Source organism: Rhinatrema bivittatum, unplaced genomic scaffold (genome assembly GCF_901001135.1).
Source record: "Rhinatrema bivittatum unplaced genomic scaffold, aRhiBiv1.1, whole genome shotgun sequence".
Classification (NCBI taxonomy): domain Eukaryota; kingdom Metazoa; phylum Chordata; class Amphibia; order Gymnophiona; family Rhinatrematidae; genus Rhinatrema; species Rhinatrema bivittatum.
In genome coordinates, this window is record NW_021820345.1 from 234,088 (window position 1) to 255,877 (window position 21,790).

At 46.3% G+C, this 21,790-nt stretch overlaps 1 protein-coding gene across 1 annotated transcript; it reads right to left on the minus strand.

The window, feature by feature from the left end:
* Positions 1–8,438: 8,438 nt before the first annotated feature.
* On the minus strand, positions 8,439–15,128 carry LOC115081549 (gastrula zinc finger protein XlCGF26.1-like). Its single transcript, XM_029585982.1, has 3 exons — positions 15,074–15,128; positions 11,399–13,197; positions 8,439–8,615 (listed from the first exon to the last, which is right to left on the minus strand). The coding sequence occupies exons 1-3, from the start codon at positions 15,105–15,107 to the stop codon at positions 8,439–8,441; spliced, it is 2,010 nt and encodes a 669-aa protein (XP_029441842.1). The 5' UTR covers positions 15,108–15,128.
* Positions 15,129–21,790: the final 6,662 nt, after the last annotated feature.

The window sequence follows — 21,790 nt, forward strand, 5'->3', positions numbered from 1 at the left end:
GGTAGTCAACTTCGCGAAGAGCCGGCTAGAACCGACCCAACAGTTGGAGTTCTTGGGTGCCCGATTTGATACTTTGGTGGGCAAGGTTTTTCTGCTACATCAACGGATGAACAATCTGATGACGCATGTGCGGAACCTGCTGGATCTCCCGTTACCTACGGCCTGGGATTATTTACAGGTCATTGGTCATATGGTATCTACTCTGGAGATGGTACCGTGGGCTTTTGCGCATATGCGACCTTTGCAAAGAGCGCTTCTTTCTCGTTGGGATCCCAGGTCCGAGGACTACGACCTGGAGTTGCCATTGCTGGAGCCGGCCCATTCCAGTCTCACATGGTGGCTAATTCCAGACCATCTTCTGCAAGGAGTGGACTTAGAGCCTCCGTCTTGGATAATAGTGACGACGGATGCCAGCCTCTCCGGCTGGGGGGCTGTTTGTCAGTCCCGAGCGGTGCAGGGACATGGTCTGCTCATCAAGCCACTTGGTCCATCAATTGACTGGAGACCAGGGCAGTACGGCTGGCTTTGTGTCTCCTCCTCCCGATGTTACGCGGTCGAGCGGTGCGAGTTCTGTCGGACAATGCGACCATGGTGACGTATATCAATCGGCAAGGAGGCACAAGAAGTCGTCCGGTGGCGGCCGAGGCGTCGTCGTTGATGGCCTGGGCAGAACGTCATTTGTCCCGCATCACGGCCACCCATATTGCAGGCGTGGACAACGTCCAGGCGGATTACCTCAGTCGGCAACACCTAGACCCAGGGGAGTGGGAGCTGTCAGCCGAGGCGATGGATCTCATTACCCAGCATTGGGGGTCCCACACCTGGACTTGATGGCGACTCGGCTAAATGCAAAGGCGGCGCGGTTCTTCAGCCGAAGGTGGGAGCATGGTTCAGAAGGCGTGGATGCTCTGGTGCTTCCGTGGCCTCTTCACATCCTCCTATATGTGTTTCCTCCGTGGCTCCTAGTGGGAAAAGTGTTGAGACACATCGAATCCCATCGGGGGCTAGTGATTCTCGTGGCTCCGGAGTGGCATCCGTGGTTCGCGGATCTCATCACTCTGGCGGTGGACGGGCCACTACGATTAGGTCATCTTCCGAATCTCCTTCAACAGGGTCCGGTATGTTTCGATCTGGCGGATCGCTTTTGTCTGGCGGCTTGGCTTATGAGCGGAGGCAGTTGAGGAAGAAAGGTTATCCGGACACGGTCTTTTCCACTCTTCTTCAGGCACGTAGATCTTCGATTACACTTACTTATGCTAGAATATGGAAGGTGTTTGACTCATGGAGTGCTGTCTTGAAGATCTCGCCACGACGGTCTTCAGTGGGGCACATCCTTACGTTCCTGCAGGAGGGTTTGAAGAAAGGTTTGGCCTACAGTTCGCTTAGAGTTCAGGTAGCGGCTCTGGGTTGCTTGAGAGGTAAGATTGAAGGGTTCTCTCTCGCGTGTCACCCGGATGTTGCTCATTTTTTGCGTGGAGTTAGGAACTTGCGCCCTCCCGTGCAGGTGCCCTGTCCTTCCTGGAACTTGAACTTGGTACTCCGTGGTCTCTGCGCAGTACCTTTTGAGCCCATTAAGAAGTCCTCGTTGAAGGATTTAACTCTCAAGATGGTGTTCCTAGTGGCCATTTCGTCAGCGCGTCATGTTTCAGAACTGCAGGCTCTTTCTTGTAGGGAACTGTTCTTGCGGATTTCGGAGTCGGGAGTCTCCTTACGCACAGTACCTTCTTTCTTGCCAAAGGTGGTTTTGGCCTTTCATGTTAATCAGACGGTGGAATTGCCTTCCTTTTCGGAGGAGGAGCTTAGGTCTACTCAAGGTCGGGACTTGAAGCGTTTGGATGTCCGTCGGGTTCTCCTCAGGTATTTGGAGGTGACTAATGAGTTTCGAAGATCGGATCACCTGTTCGTGTTGTGGAATGGCCCTAAGAAGGGCCTTCAGGCATCCAAGGCATCTATTGCTCGATGGTTGAAGGCCGCGATCACATCCACATACATTGGGTGCGGTAAGGCTGTTCCTGATGGCCTGAAGGCTCACTCTCTCCGTTTTCAGGCGACTTCGTGGGCTGAAAGCCAGTTTGTTTCTTCACAGGAGATTTGCAGGGCGGCCACCTGGAAGTCCTTGCATACTTTTGCGAGGCATTATAGATTGGATGTTTGTGGTCCGTCGACTCAGTCTTTTGGGAGCAGTGTGATTCGAGCGGGACTCTCGGGGTCCCACCCCATTTAAGGCGGCTCGGGTACATCCCAGCAGTCTGGACTGATCCTGGTACGTACAGGGAAAGGAAAATGAGTTTCTTACCTGATAATTTTCGTTCCTGTAGTACCAAGGATCAGTCCAGACGCCTGCCCAAGTCTGTTTTCTGAGAGTCCGCTCGTGTTTTTGGTGGCAGTGATCTACTCTTTCAGATTTTACTTACAAGCGTTTACACAATTTAACTGGTAAGCTGTTTGAGTTGCATTTTAATCTACTGTGTTTTCTGTTGTTCAGGGAGGTTACCGCTTGATCTGGTCAGTGGTTTAAAAAAACAAAACAAAAACAAGAGCACAAAAGATTTGTTGGCGGAAGTGTTTATTTAGTTCCTTCTGCTTTGATATCGCATATACTGAGGGATCGCAGGTGGCACACCAGTATATCTAGAGGGTGCTTTTCAGCTTTTCTCGGACTCCATCTGCTGGAGGGAAGGCATAACCCAGCAGTCTGGACTGATCCTTAGTACTACAGGAACGAAAATTATCAGGTAAGAAACTAATTTTCCTATTCTGTTTCCAATAGTGGCCAATCCAAGTCACAAGTACCCAAACATTAAATAGATGACAAGCTACTATTGCTTATTAATATCCATAATAGAAGTTTATGGATTTTTCCTCTACAACTTATCCAAACCTTTTTTAAACCCAGCTACACTAATTGCTGTAACCACATCCTCTGGCAATGAATTCCAGAAATTAACTATGCGCTGAGTGAAAAAGAATTGTCTTTGATTTGTTTTAAATGAGCTACTTGCTAACTTCATGGAGTGCCCACTGGTCCTTCTGTTATCTGAGAGAATAAATAACTGATTTACATTAATTGTTCAAGTCCTTTCAGGATTTTGTAGACCTCTATCATAGGGATGTGCAGAGGGACTACATACGTTGCATTCGGTATTCGTATTCGTCGGGGGGGGGGCAGATATGTTGTATTTGGCAAGGGGGGCCCCCGATACATTCATGTCTTCATTCTTATTCGTTTCCCAGCTAGAATTTAATAACTACAACCCCCCACCCTCCTGACCCCTCCAAGACTTATCAAAACTCCCTGGTGGTCCAGCGGGGGCTCCGGGATCCATCTCCTGCACTCACGTCGTCGGCTGCCAGTATTCAAAATGGCGCCGATAGCTGATCTTATGTCACAGGGGCTACTGGTGCCATTGGTCGGCCCCTGTCACATGGTAGGAGCAATGGACCTCCAACTCGTTACGATACTTAAACCAGCTGGCCCTTGCCTCCTATGAGTTAGCAAGAACATAAGAACATGCCATACTGGGTCAGACCAAGGGTCCATCAAGCCCAGCATCCTGTTTCCAACAGTGGCCAATCCAGGCCATAAGAACCTGGCAAATACCCAAAAACTAAGTCTATTCCATGTTACCGTTGCTAATGGCAGTGGCTATTTTCTAAGTCAACTTAATTAATAGCAGGTAATGGACTTCTCTTCCATGAACTTATCCAATCCTTTTTTAAACACAGCTATACTAACTGCACTAACCACATCCTCTGGCAACAAATTCCAGAGTTTAATTGTGCGTTGAGTAAAAAAGAACTTTCTCTGATTAGTTTTAAATGTGCCCCATGCTAACTTCATGGAGTGTCCCCTAGTCATTCTACTATCCGAAAGAGTAAATAACCGATTCACATCTACCCGTTCTAGACCTCTCATGATTTTAAACACCTCTATCATATCCCCCCTCAGCCATCTCTACTCCAAGCTGAAAAGACCTAACCTCTTTAGTCTTTCCTCACAGAGGAGCTGTTCCATTCCCCTTATCATTTTGGTAGCCCTTCTCTGTACCATCTCCATCGCAATTATATCTTTTTTGAGATCACTGTCTTGCTGAATCCACCTCATCGAGGACTTCCTGTTCCGAGTCTCAGTCTTGGCGTTCAATGCTTGAGTACCCGCTCCTCGGGGGCTCCCCTGCGTTGTGGCTATCTGCTCCTCGGAGGGCCTTTCTAACTGACTGCATCCAGACCTGCTCCTCAGGTTTCTCGCTTCTCTCTTCATGGAACATCCACTGTGAGTACCTGCAAGCTTCTACAGTTCAACTCTGCCAAGGTATCCCACGGGGTACCCCGCTCCCGGGCCACTACCGCCTACCTCCTGTAGAAGTTATTCAGCGTCTCAGCACTACCAAGTAGTGACCTATCTCCATCAGGAGCCACCTCCAAGTTCTGGCACGTCACCCTGCTTATTCAACATCTACAGTGAGTCTTCCTCTGCGTACCCCGTTCCATGGGCCACTACTGGACCTGTACCAGTGAGTTGCCTGCACTCCTCTGAGGAAATCCCTGGCGTACTCCGCTCTGCGGACCACGACTGGGTTTCTCCAACTACACACCTGCTCTGGGTATTCCTAGCTCTCTGGACTGTGCTAATCTCTCTCTTCTTCCTGTAATAAAGTACAGACTCTTAGCTGGGACCCACATGTCTGAGAATAAGCCTGCTGACGGTGACTCCCATGGGGCTCCTCTCTGTGGGCGGAGACATCGCTCATCTCAGCCCAGGGTTCACATAATCGCTAAAACATAACAATTTCAATGTAGCATCCACTATGATGCCTAGATCTCTTTCCTAGGTGGTAACTCCTAAGATAGAACCTAACATTGTGTAACTACAGCAAGGGTTATTTTTCCCTGCATGCATTACTTTGCACTTGTCCACGTTAAATTTTATCTGCCATTTGGAAGCCCAATCTTCCAGTCTGACTAGGTCCTCCTGCAATTCATCACAATCCACTTGAGATTTAACTACTCTACATAATATTGTGTCATCCGCAAATTTGATTACCTCACTCATCATATCCCTTTTGAGATCATTTATAAATATATTAAAAAGCACAGGTCCAAGTACAGATCCCTGAGGCACTCCACTGTTTACCTTTTTCCTCTGTGAAAACTAACCATTTAATCCTACTCTGTTTCTTGTCTTTTAACCAACTTGCAATCCACAAAAGGACATCACTTCCTATCCCATCCTTTTTAGTTTTCTTAGAATCTTCACATGCAGGACTTTGTCGAACACCTTCTGGAAATCCAAATATACAACATCTACAGGTTCATCTTTGTCCACGTTTATTCACCCCTTCAAAAAAATGTAGGAAATTTGTGAAACAAGACTTTCCTAGGTAAATCCATGTTAGCTGTGTCCCATCAGTTTGTCAATCAGGCCTACCATATCTTCCAGGTTCACCGTGATTTGGTTCAGTTGATCAGAATCATCACCCATGAAAACCTTCTCCAGAATGGGTATCTCTCAAACATCCTCTTCAGAAAACCCTGAAGCAAAGACATTGTTTAATCTTTCCATGATGGCTTTATCTTCTCTAAGTGCCCCTTTAACCTCTTGATCATCTATGGTCCAACCAACCCCTTTGCAGGCTTCCTGCTTTGGATATATTTTAAAACATTTTTATTGTGTGTTTTTGCCTCTATGGCCAACTTCTTTTTAAATTTTCTTAGTCTGTCTTATCAATGTCTTACATTTAACTTGATCATGGAAAAACTAGTGAACTCTCAACTCTCAGATTTCATCGAAGACAACAATCTTCTCTTCATCCCACAACACGGCTTCCGTAAAAATCGAGGCACAGAATCCCTCCTCACTTCGTTGACAGACCATATCTTACTGGGCCTCGACAAAGGAAACTCTTTTCTATTGATCTTGTTAGACCTATCAGCAGCATTCGACACGGTCAACCACACCATCCTCTTAAACCAATTATCGTCCATAGGAATCTGCGGCACCGTCCTATCTTGGTTCAAAACCTTTCTCAACAACAGAGGTTACAAAGTTAAACTCCAAAACAAGGAATCCTCAAGATTTGACTCTGCCATAGGAGTCCCACAAGGTTCTTCATTATCTCCGACTCTATTCAATATTTACCTGCTTCCTCTTTGCCAACTTCTCACTGACCTCAATCTAAAGTACTTCCTATACGCAGATGATATTCAAATCATCATCCCCATCAAAGACACATACTCTAAAACTCTTGACTACTGGGAATCATGCCACCAAAAAATCAAACAACTTCTCAACAGCCTTCACCTCATCTTAAATTCCTCCAAGACAGAAATCCTACTCATCTCTCCCGAGAACAATACACCTAACATTACTCTTCCCACCAACCTACCTACTGCACAAGTTAGAGACTTAGGAGTGTTATTGGACAACCGGCTAAACTTCAAGGCACACATCAACAAAACAACCAAAGACTGCTTCTATAAACTCCAGGTCTTGAAAAGGATAAGACCTCTCTTCCATGCTCAAGACTTCAGAACGATCATCCAGGCAGTCATTTTTTCAAAATTAGACTATTGCAACTCCCTATTGCTAGGTCTGCCTTCTTCCTATTCCAAACCATTACAGATGGTGCAAAATTCAGCAGCCCGACTACTAACAGGCACAAGAAAAAGAGACCACATATCTCCCATCCTGAAAGAGCTACATTGGCTACCCGTATACTTCCGTATCATGTACAAAACCATATGTATCATTTTCAAAACTATACATCAATGCACTTCCCTCGATCTTCAATTTCCTCTCCAAGTATACAACTCGACAAGACCTACCAGAGATGGTTATAGAGGCACACTCCAAGTTCCCCCTGCAAAAACGACTAGACACATTACCCTAAGAGATCGCGCCACCTCCACAGCTGGCCCCCTTCTGTGGAATTCATTGCCCACAGATCTCAGACTGGAACCTTGCCTCCCAACTTTTAGGAAAAGACTTAAGACTTGGTTATTCAAGCAAGCTTTCCAAGACACAATTTAATGACACAATCCAAGGACACAACCCAAGGACTCCTCAAAACATTCAGCCATTAATCATGCCATTTGTACATAACTTGTAATGTGACTTGTATATCGTTTAACCATTTATTCTTTCCTTTTTCTTCCTCTTCACCAAGTTCTGCCACCCTTGTTAATTGTAACTGTACTTTCGGTCACCTGAGTTCTAGTTTGATGTATTTAATGCACTCCCGTTTCATGTAAACCAGCAAGATATGTTCTCATGATTGCCGGTATATAAAAACCTTAAATAAATAAAATAAATAAACTTGCCAATGATTTGCTTTATCCTATTTTCTTCTGAAGGATCCTTCTTCCAATTTTTTAATGAAGATCTTTAATAAAAAAATAGCCTCTTTCACCTCACCTTTTAATCATGCCAGTAATCGTTTTGCCTTCCTTCCACCTTTCTTTTTTTTTTTTCCACATATGTTTATTAACCTTTTAACATAAACAAACACATACATGGTTGGAAGTGTACATGCTCAGGCGCAAAGCGACTGTATAGACTGACACCAAACAACACCAAACATTCTGGCAGAACAATACAAAATAGGTGTATCATGAGAGCATCATGATATGTTTGCAACAAATTGCCAACCAGTGGTCTGTAAAACCAATTGAATACAATAGATTTATCCCATCCCCCCTCCCTCCCATAAACCGTATCTTCCAGCTTTCTTAATGCATGGAATACATCTGGTCTGTGCTTCTAGGATGCTATTTTTTTAACAATGTCTATGCCTGTTGCACATTTTTTAACTTTGTAGCTGCACCTTTCAGTTTTTTTCTACCTATTTTCTCATTTTTCAGTTTCCCTTTTGAAAGTTTAGCACTAGAACAGTGGATATACATACTCTTCCCCTTCCACTCAATTTAAATTTGATCATATTATGATCACTTTTGCCAAGCGGCCCCACCACCGTCACCTCACCAAATTCTGTGCTCCACTGAGAATTAGATCTAAAATTGCTCCCTCCCTAGTCGGTTCCTGAGCTAATTGCTCCATAAAACAGTCTTTTATTCCATCCAAGAACTTTATCTCTCTAACATGCCCTGATGTTTCACTTACCCAGTCAATACTGCTTGACTTTCTGACTACTTATTTAAAATAAAATACACAAACACACTAAATAATATACCCCAAGACTTTAATTCTCCCCAATACTTTAAAGTTTAAAAAATGTCCCCAAGCAGTACTTACTGATTCTTTCCAGCCCCCAGCAAGGTGATCCTCTCCTCTCAGTGCCCCCACTGTATTTAACAGACAATCCAGCTTTATATGGACCTCTACAGTGTCTGGTAAGAACTGACTAGACACTAAAATTCATGTGCGTGTGACACTTCCTGTTTATAGATGGGAGTGGGAAGGACAGGGGTTGGGACCTCAGCTAGCACAGGTCTCTGCAACCTTCCTGAGGCCCCTCCTCACCTCCCCTGTGTAGGGAGAACTGGTGGGACCATTGCTCAGTTTTCCCCTCCTCACTGGCAGCAGCTCCCAGCTGCTCTAAATTATGCACCTCTGGCAGCCCAGCAGTAAAAGTCCTCACTGTCCGCTCCACTGTGTGCTGGGAGGTGAGAGCAGAGCTGCTTAATCCACAGGGGAAACAGAGAGGCAGTGGGGGTGGGAATGAGAGGGAAGGGTGTTCCAGATTCAGACTGAGACTAGGATCACTCGCCTTATATTAGTGACTGACAGGGCTTGCACCAGTAACTGACAAGGCTGGCTTACCTTAATACTCCTCTCTCTCTCTCAGACACAAACACACATTGAGTTTGAACACCTGAGTGCCAGGTAGGGATTTATTGGCTTATAGGAATAATTAGACAAAGGGAATTGGTACAAATAATACTAAAGGGCTGATTGCAATAATCAGAGAAGGAAATCAATCAGAATATACATTAGATAATAGGAATAATAATAATTTGGCACAACATATATTAGGTAAACAGTCCAGTGCAGAGACATGCAGGCTGGCAGCGCCTCAGTCCATCGGTCTTCTCTTGCTTGCTTGGGTCAGTCCTTTTATCTATTACTTTGCTGTGTTACTAGACAGCCTCATGGTAAGAGACACCTTGAAAGTGGATTGTGTCAAAGGTCACCTTATCTTTCTTCCAGCAGAAAGCAATCATGAGGGAGTATTAGGTGTCAGGCAGTCCTCTGCATATTTGTAAGTTGGGTTAAGCGGTTCTGAATTGGCCTGGCCCAGAAGTGGTTCTCTATACACCTCTGTTTGTTTTCTCTGTTTGTAGCTCTGAGTTAATCAAGAATGAGATTCAAGCAAAATAATCCCATAACAAGGGGGAAACAGAGCAGTGACAAGGAATGGAGGGGAGAGGGAGAGCGAGGGCACATGGGATGTAGGAGGGAGAGAAACACAGAGGAAGGAACAAGGCCTGGAGAAGGATAAGAAACAGAGGGGACAGAAGAGGGAGAGAGAAGGGCAAAGAGGACAGATAAGGAAGAGATAAAACAGAGCAGAGGGAAGAGACAGTGGTGGCACAAGGAACAGACAGAAGAGTGAAAGAGGTGGCAGATTCAGGGGCTGAGGACAAATATATGTAAATACATGCAAATAAGGGGAGGCACCCAGTACACAAGTGCGTAATCCTGGTCTGTGGAAAAGTTGGCAACCTTTGTCTAACCCCCATCCAAAAAATAAATCTCAGCTGAGTCCTTCATCAGATGCTGACATGATTTCTGACACATATTTGTATTATGTTTATATTTATAAAAAGTTTCATATTTAAAAGTACCCATTGTTACAGGATTGTACTGAGGTGGTGGTGCTGGGTTTCATGAATGATGAATGTAATTATCTCAGGGGTCTATGAGCCTGAAGTTATTTTGGGAGAAAGGGGTACAAGGCTGAAGGTTCACTTAGGGTATTTAATACTCTGGTACCAGCTATGCCCATGGCACAAAGCCCTTAACATCACACTGGCACCAGCCTGCATGGTCAGAATGTGGAAGTAGCCTCATGCTGCTCTTGCATGGTCCTACGAGGGCTGGAAAAAGGTAGAGATGTGTGTGCATTGGTCAGCATGGCCAGAGCGAGGAGGCAGCATGCGACTGCTGGGTGAAAGTGGCTCTGGCTGAGTCTGATCATGGTCTCTCTCGGGACAGGGTCTCCATATGAGTTTGTTTGTGCAGACCTTGATCAGAATGAACCTAATTTGTATGCCAGGATTTATTGGGGATCATCTCATGTCTCCCCTGTGTGGATTTTCATGTGTCTTCTGTGAGAATCTTTTATTACACTCATTATATGAAAAAGGTCTCTCATCTGTTTAAACTTTCCTGTGCAAGATTAATGTAAACTTAGCAAGAATTTCCTCCACTCAGGACTCAAGTGTGGACTTTATGGTGGGGTGAGAGCTCAGACTCCCTAATGTACATTTTCCACATTCAGTACATGAGAATGGTCTCTCTCCTGTGTGGATTTTCTGATGGGAAATTAGCATATAGTTATTTATGAAGTTTTACTACACTCGGTACAAGACAATGGTCTCTCTCCTGTGCAGCTTTTCTGGTGTGAGATTAGTATATAGTTATTATATGTACTAGGTGCTGACGTCAGATTGAAATCTGATCAGTCTCCAACTGCTAACACAAGTACACTCTACCCATTGGTCCTGAGTCCATCTGCTACACGCTAGGAAATGAAGCTTTACTCACACTCAGTAGAAGACTATGGTCTCTCTCCTGTGCTCTGGAAGAGCAGGAAATAATAAAATAAAATTTAGGGAAAGGCAGATTAGGTTTAGGAGTGGGGAGGAGAGGGGTAGTGGGAGGAAGTGTAAGTAGGAGGATAGGGAATTCTCTCCTACATCGCTCCTTAATAAACTGGGAGGGAAGCGGGGAAGGCCAAATAGCGTCGCCGGACATATATTACATAGTTTGCAACTCCAACATTACTCTCTGCATTAACGGTACTGATGCAACTCCAACATTACTCTCTGCATCAATGGTACTGATGCAACTCCAACATTACTCTCTGCATCAACAGTACTGATGCAACTCCAACATTACTTTCTGCATCAACAGTACTGATGCAACTCCAACATTACTTTCTGCATCCATGGCAGGAAATTGGAATCAAGCAGTTACCAACAAGGGCCCTGAACTTGGCAATCGGTGAAACAAATAAGTATGGGTAAATAAGTGTGAGAGCTTGCTGGGAAGAGTGGATGGGCTGTTTGGTCTTTTTCTGCTGTCATTTCTATGTTTCTATCCCGTGTGGATTCTCATGTGACTTGTGAGGGCACTCTTCAAAGTGAATCTTTTATTATATTCACTACATGAGAATCGTCTGTCACCTGTGTGGATTCTCATGTGTTTTGTGAGGGCACTCTTCACAGTGAATCTTTTATTACATTCAGTACATGAGAATGGTCGTTCCCCTGTGTGGATTCTCATGTGACCTGTGAGGGCACTCTTCAAAGTGAATCTTTTATTACATTCAGTACATGAGAATGGTCGTTCCCCTGTGTGAATTCTCATGTGACCTGTGAGGGCACTCTTCACAGTGAATCTTTTATTACATTCAGTACATGAGAATGGTCGTTCCCCTGTGTGGATTCTCATGTGACCTGTGAGGGCACTCTTCAAAGTGAATCTTTTATTACATTCAGTACATGAGAATGGTCGTTCCCCTGTGTGGATTCTCATGTGACCTGTGAAGTTACTCTTCATAGTGAATCTTTTATTACATTCATTACATGAGAATGGTTGCTCCCCTGTGTGAATTCTCATGTGTTTTGTGAGGTCACCCTTCACAGTGAATCTTTTATTACATTCAGTACATGAGAATGGTCGCTCCCCTGTGTGAATTCTCAGGTGTTTTATGAGGGCACTCTTCACAGTGAATCTTTTATTACATTCACTACATGAGAATAGTCCCTCACCGGTGTGGTTTCTCATGTGACTTATGAGGGTACTCTTCACAGTGAATCTTTTATTACATTCACTACAGGAGAATGGTTGCGCTCCTGGGTGGATTCCAATGTGACTTGCGAGGGCACTTTTCGCAGTGAATCTTTTATTACATTCAGTACATGAGAATGGTCGCTCCCCTGTGTGAATTCTCATGTGTTTTGTGAGGGCACCCTTCAAAGTGAATCTTTTATTACATTCAGTACATGAGAATGGTCGCTCCCCTGTATGAGTTCTCAGGTGGTTTGTGAGGGCACCTTTCCTAGTGAATCTTTTATTACATTCACTACATGAGAATGGTCGCTCCCCTGTGTGAATTCTCATGTGTTTTGTGAGGGCACTCTTCACAGTGAATCTTTTATTACATTCACTACATGAGAATGGTTGCTCCCCTGTATGAATTCTCAAGTGTCTGGTGTAGGCTCGCTTCACAGGGAAGCTTTTATTACATTCACTACATGAGAATGGTCTTTCACCTGTATGGATGCGGTGGTGCAACATTAGCATACTCTTTTGAGTAAAGGTTTTCCCACACTCCATACAAGTAAACGGTTTGTTTTGAGTGTGGAGTTGCTGGCAATGGGTGAAGTTTTTGTTTCTTAAAAAATATTTTCCACCTTTACTGCATGAGAATGGTCGTGCTCCGGTGTGGATTGTGTGTTGTAATTTTAATTTATACTTACTAATTAAACTTTTCCTCCTTTTACTGCAGGGTAAGGGGTGCTCTGGTTTATGTATGTTTAGGTGCACTTTTAGATTTTTCTTCTGCCTGAAGGTTTTGCCACATTTGTTACAAAGAAATAGTGTTTGGAGGGGGTGGGATTTCTGGTGCAATAGTAAATGCGATTCCTTACCAAAACTTTTACCACAGAAGTCACACAGAAAGGATTTCTTCCCTTTCCCCACCCTCTGGTGAAGGTCAGAAGTATTTTGATCATTGTTATTGCTCTGGAAGGGGCTCTCTGTGCTCATTTGTCTCTGGTGCTCAGGGATGACTTTGACCTCCATCTCACATGCAGTGACTCCATCCTGTGAGCCTCCTGCAGGGTCTCTCTGCTTCTCTGACTCCTGCTGACTAATCCTCGTGATTCTCCTCTCAGTCCCCTGTGAAACATTTTCAAAGACAGTTCCTGATTCTCTTGGGATCAGTCCTTCTCCCATAGGATATTCTTCTCGAATCTCCTCCTTTAGGTGCTGTGTGACCTCATCACTTGCTGGTGATAGAAGAAGACATTAATCATGCATTAGTGACCATGCAAAAGGATCTATGTTTCGGATCCTATAATCACTGCTCTAGCAGTGTCACACAGTGATAGAGCTGCGCATTTCTGACCAACCACTGGTGACCATGAAAATCATCTAACAATGGGGTTTGCACCAAAAGCCTTATGAAATGAGCTCCTAAATATGTATAACCTAGAGGAGAGGAGAAAGGGGGAAATATGATAGAGACACTTACATACTTGAAAGGTAATATTGCTCAAGAAGTAAACTTCTTTTGAATGGAAAATAATTTATAGAGCAAAGGTCATGATATAAAGTTCCAAGGGGGGGAGATATTTTTTGTTCATAGAAAATGTGGTGGATGCCTGGAATTACCTCATGGAAGTGTTGGAGATGAAAACTGTAATAGAATATAAAAAATAACAGCGGGATAAACACAGAAGCGAGAGATGGAGAGAATGAGAGATAAGAGGTCAGGAATATAAGCAGCTTGCTGAAAAGAGAGCAGATACTCCATAGATAAAACCTGAGAGGGAGAGAAGAGGGAGGAGAGTGGGGGTAGGATAAGCTTGGAGGGAAAGGAAGAGAGTTACCATGGAGGGACAGGACTGAGTTATCCAGAGAAGGGCCGGTGTGATGACAGTACAGACAGGAAGATTCTCTTAGCGTGAAAGGTGATGGCTTAATGAGAGGAAGAAAACTTTGTAAAGCAATGGACAAGGCAGAAGACAGAATGGCCGAGGATATGAAGAATATGGGAGGCTGACAGGCAACTGATGTTCTCAATGGACAGAAGTGGGGAATGAGATTGGATAGGGTTAGTGTCAGGAAGAGGAAGGAGAATGGATCCGTAGGTAGGAGAGAAGGGAAAAATGGCCCTGAGACAGCTAGAAGTATGCAGACAAGCTGAAACCTCCCTATTATATCAGTGCATGGGGTAATGACATTCATGAAGCAAGCTCAGGCCTCTTGTTACTGCTGTTCATGTTCAGCTAATTGTAAAACAAGAATGTAAGCGACTGTACGTGCACGTGGGAGCCAGTGAGCAAAGATACGCTAGAGTTTTAAATCTCGTGCACAAGTACGTGTGTATGATGTAAAATAGGCCTAGCATGTGTACTCGAGCAGATGTAAAGCACATTTCTTCCTTAAGAATTTGTCGGCTTTAACGCTTACAGGGAACAGGATTTTAAAACATGCTCAGGTTAAAGCCAGTCCCAGTTTAACCCATTAGCCTACCAGCTTGCCCAGTCTCTCTCGGGGTCATCCAGACGCTTCCAGTTCTTCATCCTGCACTCCCCCCAGTTGAGCAAGACCCCTCACCCTATTGTGTTAGTCCTAAAAAAGTGATTTCTGCAGACTTACACCTCATCAGGAGCAGCAGGAAATGGACGCAGCTAACAGTGCGCCACGAGCAGCGGCTGCCGGATTTACACACTGAACTGCTGGCCCCGCCCCCTTTTTTTAGCACGAGCAAGTAATTAGCAGCTTTTGAATTTCATGTCGCTCACGTGCGGCCACGTATTCATCTTTTAGTGCCAGTAACGCTTTTAAAATTTGGCCCATTCAGTTCTGTAACCGGGCAGGTGGGATCAGTAGTCCTGGGCCTGCTGCTGAGGGCTCAGTTAAGTCTCTTGAGAAACTTTGTGGATGCTCCCCAACAGGTGCCTCATGTAAGACATCTGAGATAAATTCCTAGACTGATTCACAAGGGGCCGGTCTCACGTGAGAGAGACAAACAACCAATCTCAGGTGCCAGCTCAGAGACAGAGCAATGCTGGAGCTGGAGTCAGGAGAAACGTCACAAACGACCTTCAGTAAATCAGCCCTCGAGTCTGCTAAACATGCAGATAATGCAATTTTTACCTAGGGAGATGAGGGTCTCATAATTCTCCTTCATCACCTCCCTGTAAAGCTCCTTCTGCCCTTCATCTAAATACCCCCACTCCTCCTGGGAGAAAGAGACAGCGATGTCCTCAAACGTCACCCGCACCTGAAACACAAACCAGAAACACTCAGGGACACGTGGAGGGGCTCAGGGTGCATTAGATCTCAGCCTGATTTATTCTCATAACATTTTATCATTGAAAAGAGATACCAGGACCTCTCTTCCCCAGGAAATGCCAGATTTGTTGCCCCTAGAATCAGTTTCCTCCATAGACCCCAGGGTTTTCAAATCAAACTGGAAACCATTCCCTAATACCAAAGACACAGAATATGAAATGTCATTGTGTGGATAAATCACATTATAATAAAAGGAAGCTATAAGAGCATTATCCAGAACATCAGGAACATCTGGTTCTATTCCATCAGGAGGACTCACTGTGCTAAATCCTAACAGGGCAGGAAGAGTTTGGTGTCCTGGCCAGTGACATATCTCGCATTGTGATGCACGAATTCTGTATTCAGGGGTGTTGCAAACCATGGGCACATAGGGATCGTGCCCCAAATCTCAAACAGCTGTTTGGTTTCCTTCTCTGCAGGGCAAAGGAAAGGAGAAATTAATACTTACCTGATAATTTCCTTTCTTCTACATTCAGGCAGGTCAATCCACACAAATGGGTTATGCATCTCTACCAGCAGGTGGAGACAGAGTAAAAGCTGACATCAAGAACACATAGCCCTGTCCCAACATCATTTATTTAACATTTTTTATATACCGAGGTTCTAGAGACAAAATCACTAAGCACTTCGGTTTACAGACAACTATTGAAATGACTGACGTAAGTCTTACAGAGAACAGGAAACATCAGCCTACAAGTATTCTCTGGAAAAGCCAAACTGTACAAACTGCTCATAAGAACATGCCATAGTGGGTCAGAACAAGGGTCCATCAAGCCCAGCATCCTGTTTCCAACAGTGGCCAATCCAGGCCACAAGAACCTGGCAAGTACCCAAAAACTAAGTCTTTTCCATATTACTGTTGCTAGTAATAGCAGTGGCTATTTTCTAAGTCAACATAATTAATAGCAGGTAATGAACTTCTCCTCCAAGAACTTATCCAATGAAGAAATTACTTACCTGATATTTTCGTTTTCCTTAGTGTAGACAGATGGACGCAGGACCAATGGGTATAGTGTACTCCTGATAGCAGTTGGAGACGGATCAGATTTCTATCTGACGTCAGCCCCTAGTACATATACCCCTGCAGGAAGTGCAGCTCTTCAGTAATCTCCTCGAAAAGCATTGTGGATATATGTGTGACTGACTAATTTGATTAACTTGGATAACTTCATAACTTGGTTAAACATTATAACTTGAATAACTTGATTAACTTGAACTGGTTGGCTGACTATAGTTGGAGACCGCCAGTGTACTGAACCGGAAAGTGTCGACACCCGGCAGGATGGATGCCCTAGGTAAATGAAAAACGTGGCTTACCCCTGAATCATTTGAAAGACCATGCGTAACGGCAGCCAAAGGTGGGATGCGGAGTCCATCTGTCTACACTAAGGAAAACGAAATTATCAGGTAAGTAACTTCTCCATTTCCTAGCGTGTAGCAGATGGACTCAGGACCAATGGGATGTATAAAAGCTACTCTCGAAGTGGGTGGAAGGCTGCCAGTGAACCACTTAGTACTGTTCTTGCAAATGCCATGTTCTCCCGAGCCTGAACATCCAGACGGTAGAATCTGGAGAAGGTATGGATGGAGGACCATGTCGCCACCCTGCAGATCTCGGCGGGTGACAGCATTCTAGTTTCTGCCTAGGATACTGCCTGGGCTCTGGTAGAATGGGCCTTGACCTGTAGATGCAGTGTCTTGCCTGCTTCTACGTAGGCCTCCTTGATAACTTCCTTGATCCAGCGGGCTATGGTTGCCCGCGAGGCCGCTTCCCCTTGTCTCTTTCCACTGTGAAGGACGAAAAGGTGGTCCGTTTTTCGTGTGGATTCCGACCTTTCTAGATACCTGGATAGGAGTCTGCCGATGTTGAGGTGGCATAGACTACGGGCTTCTTTCGAACTCTTCAAGTCATCCGCCGATGGTAGCGAGATGGTCTGGTTAAGATGGAAGTGTGAGACCACTTTGGGAAGGAACGAAGGGACCGTGCGTAGCTGGATGGATCCCAGGGTGAGCCTAAGGAACGGCTCACGGCAGGACAGTGCTTGTAGCTCCGAGATGCGGCGGGCAGAACAAACTGCCAGGAAAAACGCCGTCTTTAAGGTTAACAAGCGGACGGACAGGCCTCGGAGGGGTCTGAAGGCGGTTCCCGCTAGGAAATCCAAAATGAGATTGAGATTCCACAGAGGCACCGGCCACTTTAGTGGTGGGCGAATTTGTTTGACTCCTTTCAGGAAGCATGACACATCCGGGTAAGAAGCTATGCCGTCGACCTCGCTCCTGGAGCCGTAGCAGGACAATGCGGCCACCTGTACCTTGATGGAATTGAGGGACAGTCCCTTCTGTAGTCCGTTCTGTAAGAATTCCAGGATCACGGGGACTTTAAATGAGTGTGGCTTGATGTCGTGGTCTTCGCATCAGGCTTCAAATACTCTCCAAATCCTTATGTACGTTAACGATGTGGAGAACTTGCGTGCTCGGAAGAGGGTGTCGATTACAGCCCCCGAGTATCCGCTCTCTCTCAGGCGAGCCCTCTCAATGGTCAGACCATAAGACAGAATTGAGCTGGGTCCTCGTGGAGGATCGGACCTTGTTTAGCAGTTCCCTGTGTGGAGGCAGAGGTGGGAGGGGGGGTGGAGGTTTCCCTGCCAGCAGTCTTCTCATGTCTGCGTACCACGGTCTTCTTGGCCAATCCGGAGCCACCAGAAGAACTAGTCTCCTGTGTAGCTGTATCTTGTGAATGATTGCGCCTAATAGGGGCTACGGTGGGAAGGCGTATAATAGGGTCCCCGGTGGCCAGGTCTGTACCAGGGCATCGATCCCTTGGGACTGCAGTTCCCACCTGCGGCTGAAGACTCTGGGTACTTGGGTGTTGGATCTGTTTGCCAGAAGGTCCATGTCCGGTGTCCCCCACCGTTTCACTATCATTTGGAAGGCTGCGGACTACAGCCTCCATTCTCCTGGGTCTAGACTTTCCCTGCTGAGGTAGTCTGCCGTGATGTTGTCTTTCCCGGCGATGTGGATGGCTGAGATCGCCTGGAAGTTTACTTCCGCCCACGCCATTAGGAGGTCTATTTCCAGAGACACCTGCTGGCTTCTGGTTCCCCCCTGCCGGTTGATGTAGGCCACTGTTGTGGCATTGTCTGACATTACTCTGACTGCTTTGTCTCGGAGTCTGTGCTCGAATCGTAGGCAGGCTAGTCTGACTGCCCTCGCTTCTAGGCGGTTGATGTTCCATCCAGACTCTTCTGCATTCCACTGCACTTGGGCGGTTAACTGCTGGCATGTGCCCCCCATCCTCGTAGGCTGGCGTCTGTGGTGAGCAGGGTCCAGGTTAGGGACGATAGTCTTGTTCCCCAGCTCAGGTGGCTGACCTGTAGCCACCACTGTAGCTGGGTCCGGACTCTGCCCGGGAGTGATGGACGTACGGTGTAGTTCTGAGACTGTGGATTCCATCGTGATAGAAGTGAGCGCTGCAAGGGTCTCATGTGAGCTCGCGCCCATGTCACTACTTCCAGAGTGGATGCCATCAGACCGAGGACTTGCAGGTAATCCCATGCTGTGGGACGAGGTTCGCTCAGCAGGATTTGTAACAGATTCCACAGTTTTGATCTCCTTGTGGGAGTCCGGTTGACCTTGTCTTCTTTGGTGTCGAACCGGATCCCTATGTATTCTAGAGACCTGTGAGGGTTGCAGACAGCTTTTATTTGTGTTGATCACCCATCCTAGGCTCTCCAGTAGAGGTTTGACTCTGTTGGTTGCTTGGCGGCTTTCCTCTGGGGATTTCGCCCTGATCAGCCAATCGTCTAGGTAAGGGTGTACAAGGATTCCTTCCTTCCTCAGTGCTGCCGCCGCCACCACAATTATGATCTTGGTGAACGTCCGGGGTGCTGTGGCTAACCCGAAGGGTAGTGCCCGGAACTGGTAGTGACGGTCCAGGACTTTGACACGTAGATAGCGCTGGTGTTCCTGATGAATTGGGATGTGTAGGTAGGCCTCCAAAAGATCCAGGGATGTGAGAAACTCCCACGGTTATATCGCCCTTATCACAGATTGTAGGGTTTCCATGCGGAAGCAGGGAATCCTCAGGTGGCGGTTGACCGACTTGAGGTCCAGGATGGGTCTGAATGTTCCGTCTTTCTTGGGAACAATAAAATAAATGGAATAATGTCCAGTATTTATTTCTTGGGGCGGTACTGGGGTTATGGCCCCGAGGGCCATTAGTCTGGACAATGTAGCTTCCACTGCCGCCCTCTTGAAGAGGTCGTGGCAGGGAGACTCCATGAACTTGTCCGGAGGGGTTCGTAGAAAATCCAGGTAGTACCCCTCCCAAATGATGGCTAGGACCCACTTGTCCAAAATTATCTCGACCCATCTGCGGTAGAATATTTATTTATTTATTTTATTTATTTATTTAACATTTTTTATATACCGAGGTTCTGGTAACAATGTTACCAATCACTTCGGTTTAGGTTTAGGGTTAGTCTGCCCCCTATGGCTTCTTTCCTTGGAAGGGTCAGCCGAATCTCATTGTGGGGTGCGGCTGGGGCCTGTACCCGAGCTGGTTTTCCTCTTGTTGTGCTTGTTCCGAAAGGACTGGTTCCTGCCTGTGGGACGGGGAGCTTAATAATTGCTCCTGTAAGGGTTGAAGCGCTGTGAACTTCTGCCCCGGAGAACCTGGGGAAGGGTCACTGGTTTCTCTTTGTCTTATCCTCCGGCAGGCACGGTAATGGGGGTTCTGGGGGTGCCATGGCTGTCGGCGCGTAAATTCTTATGCGCTCCGGTGTGCCTAAGATGAGCGTGTGAGATATGCGCGTAGCTGTGCGTCTGGGTAGATATGCGCACAGCTCGGTATGCGTACAGGGTGCGCATATTCTTGTGCGCCCGGCCCTTGTGCGTGCAACTTATGCGCACAAGGATTAGTGCGTGTAAGCCTATGTGCACATGTGCTTTGTGCGTCTAGCTCGGTTTTGTGCGCTCGGTCGAACGGCGTGGCGAAGAGGCCCAAGATGGCGATGGTGAGCACGCGGGCAATATGGCGACTCCTTCGGATGGTCTCCACGTGGGTAGACCCTTGGAATAGCCGGGGCCTGGCCCTGTTATAGGGCGGATCAACCCGGTGGCACAGGTCCCGGCTGGTGACCTGTGCTCCTCCTCGATCCTTGGAGACCGGAATCAAGCAGAAGATTTCTACCTTATCTTGTCTTCAGCGCTTCCTGGTTTCGTCTCCGTCTGCGGGGGGAGAGGGCAAATACCTTCACCACTGCGTTCGAAGGTGCACCCGCAGCCTCTCAGCCGCGCCCGAAGATCGGGGGCTAGGACCATGCCGCGATTCGGCCACTAGACCGAGGCTCATCTGCAAGGGACCACGGAAATCACCTCGGGAATCTCAACTGGGGGAGGGACCTGAGGGTATCACCGCAGGAGAACGGGGCTCGTCTTCAGGTAGGATTCTCCTGTAAATTTAGTTTTCTTCTCTGAATTTGGTTCTCAAGCTGTGAGAGGGTGCAGACAGTCCCTAACTGCTATGGAGACAGAAAATACTGGAGAGCTGCACTTCCTGCAGGGGTATATGTACTAGGGGCTGACGTCAGATTGAAATCTGATCCGTCTCCAACTGCTATCAGGAGTACACTATACCCATTGGTCCTAAGTCCATCTGCTACACGCTAGGAAATAATTTATTTCTTTCTTCTTTGGAAATGCAAATAATTTTAAATGATTAATTGCTAACTGCTGTAAACCGATTTGATATGCTTGCATGAAAAGTCAGTATATAAAAAGTATTAAATAAATAAAGTATAAAGGCTTACAGGTTAAGGGTAGTAACCGCTGCACCAGCAAGTTATTACCCCCATGTACTTTTCTCCTTTCTGGCCTACAAAAAAACAAAATAAAGAACAAACTACACCCAGGAAGAGTTATCTGGGTTACTACAGGACAGGGATTTCTCCAATCGGATTAACTTTACCCAGGTAGCACTGAATATCAAGTCTCTCCAGCTAAAATTTATCCTACCCAGAGCACCTCCACCAGCTAAATTTTTCTACAAATAATGAGTTATGAGCAACCCAAACAAAGTTTTGCAGGAGAGTAGGGGGAGACATTTATATCTCTAGTTCTGTAAAGGCAACTAAAAAGTTACCCAGACAAGCCCTTGGGAGCATCAAACTCTCAGTATAAAAAAGCAAAGGTGAGAGGAGGAGGCAGAGGGGGAAGGTAAAGAAGTCACAGGAAGCAGAAACTGAGAGGCTCCTTAAGCAGGAGGAGCTGCTGCTGTATGAGGAGAGAAGCAGGAAGAAGAGCCTGAGCGGATGCAGAGAATAAGGAGCCCAAAGAATGGATTCAGTGAGAGGCTGGGGGGATGGGAACAGTCCCAGGCTGCATCCCCTGCCCCCTCCTACCTGCTGAGCAGAAAGCCCTGCAGCCATTCTCCCGCCCCTTCTCCAGAGCAGGATTTCCAGCCCCGGCTCCCTCCCCGCACGGTCAGGCTTTTCAGCTTTCGGACTCAGCACCACGTTC

Bases quoted from the DNA above. Each gene is read 5' to 3' on its own strand.
- LOC115081549 (XM_029585982.1), bottom strand. From the start codon at position 15,107: ATGAAGGAGAATTATGAGACCCTCATCTCCCTAG. The intron at 13,198-15,073 runs GTAAAAATTGCA...TTCTATCACCAG, and splicing joins TGAGACCCTCATCTCCCTAG to CAAGTGATGAGGTCACACAG. The intron at 8,616-11,398 runs GCCCTCACAAAA...CTCACCTCCCAG, and splicing joins AAAGATTCACTGTGAAGAGT to CACACAGTGGAGCGGACAGT.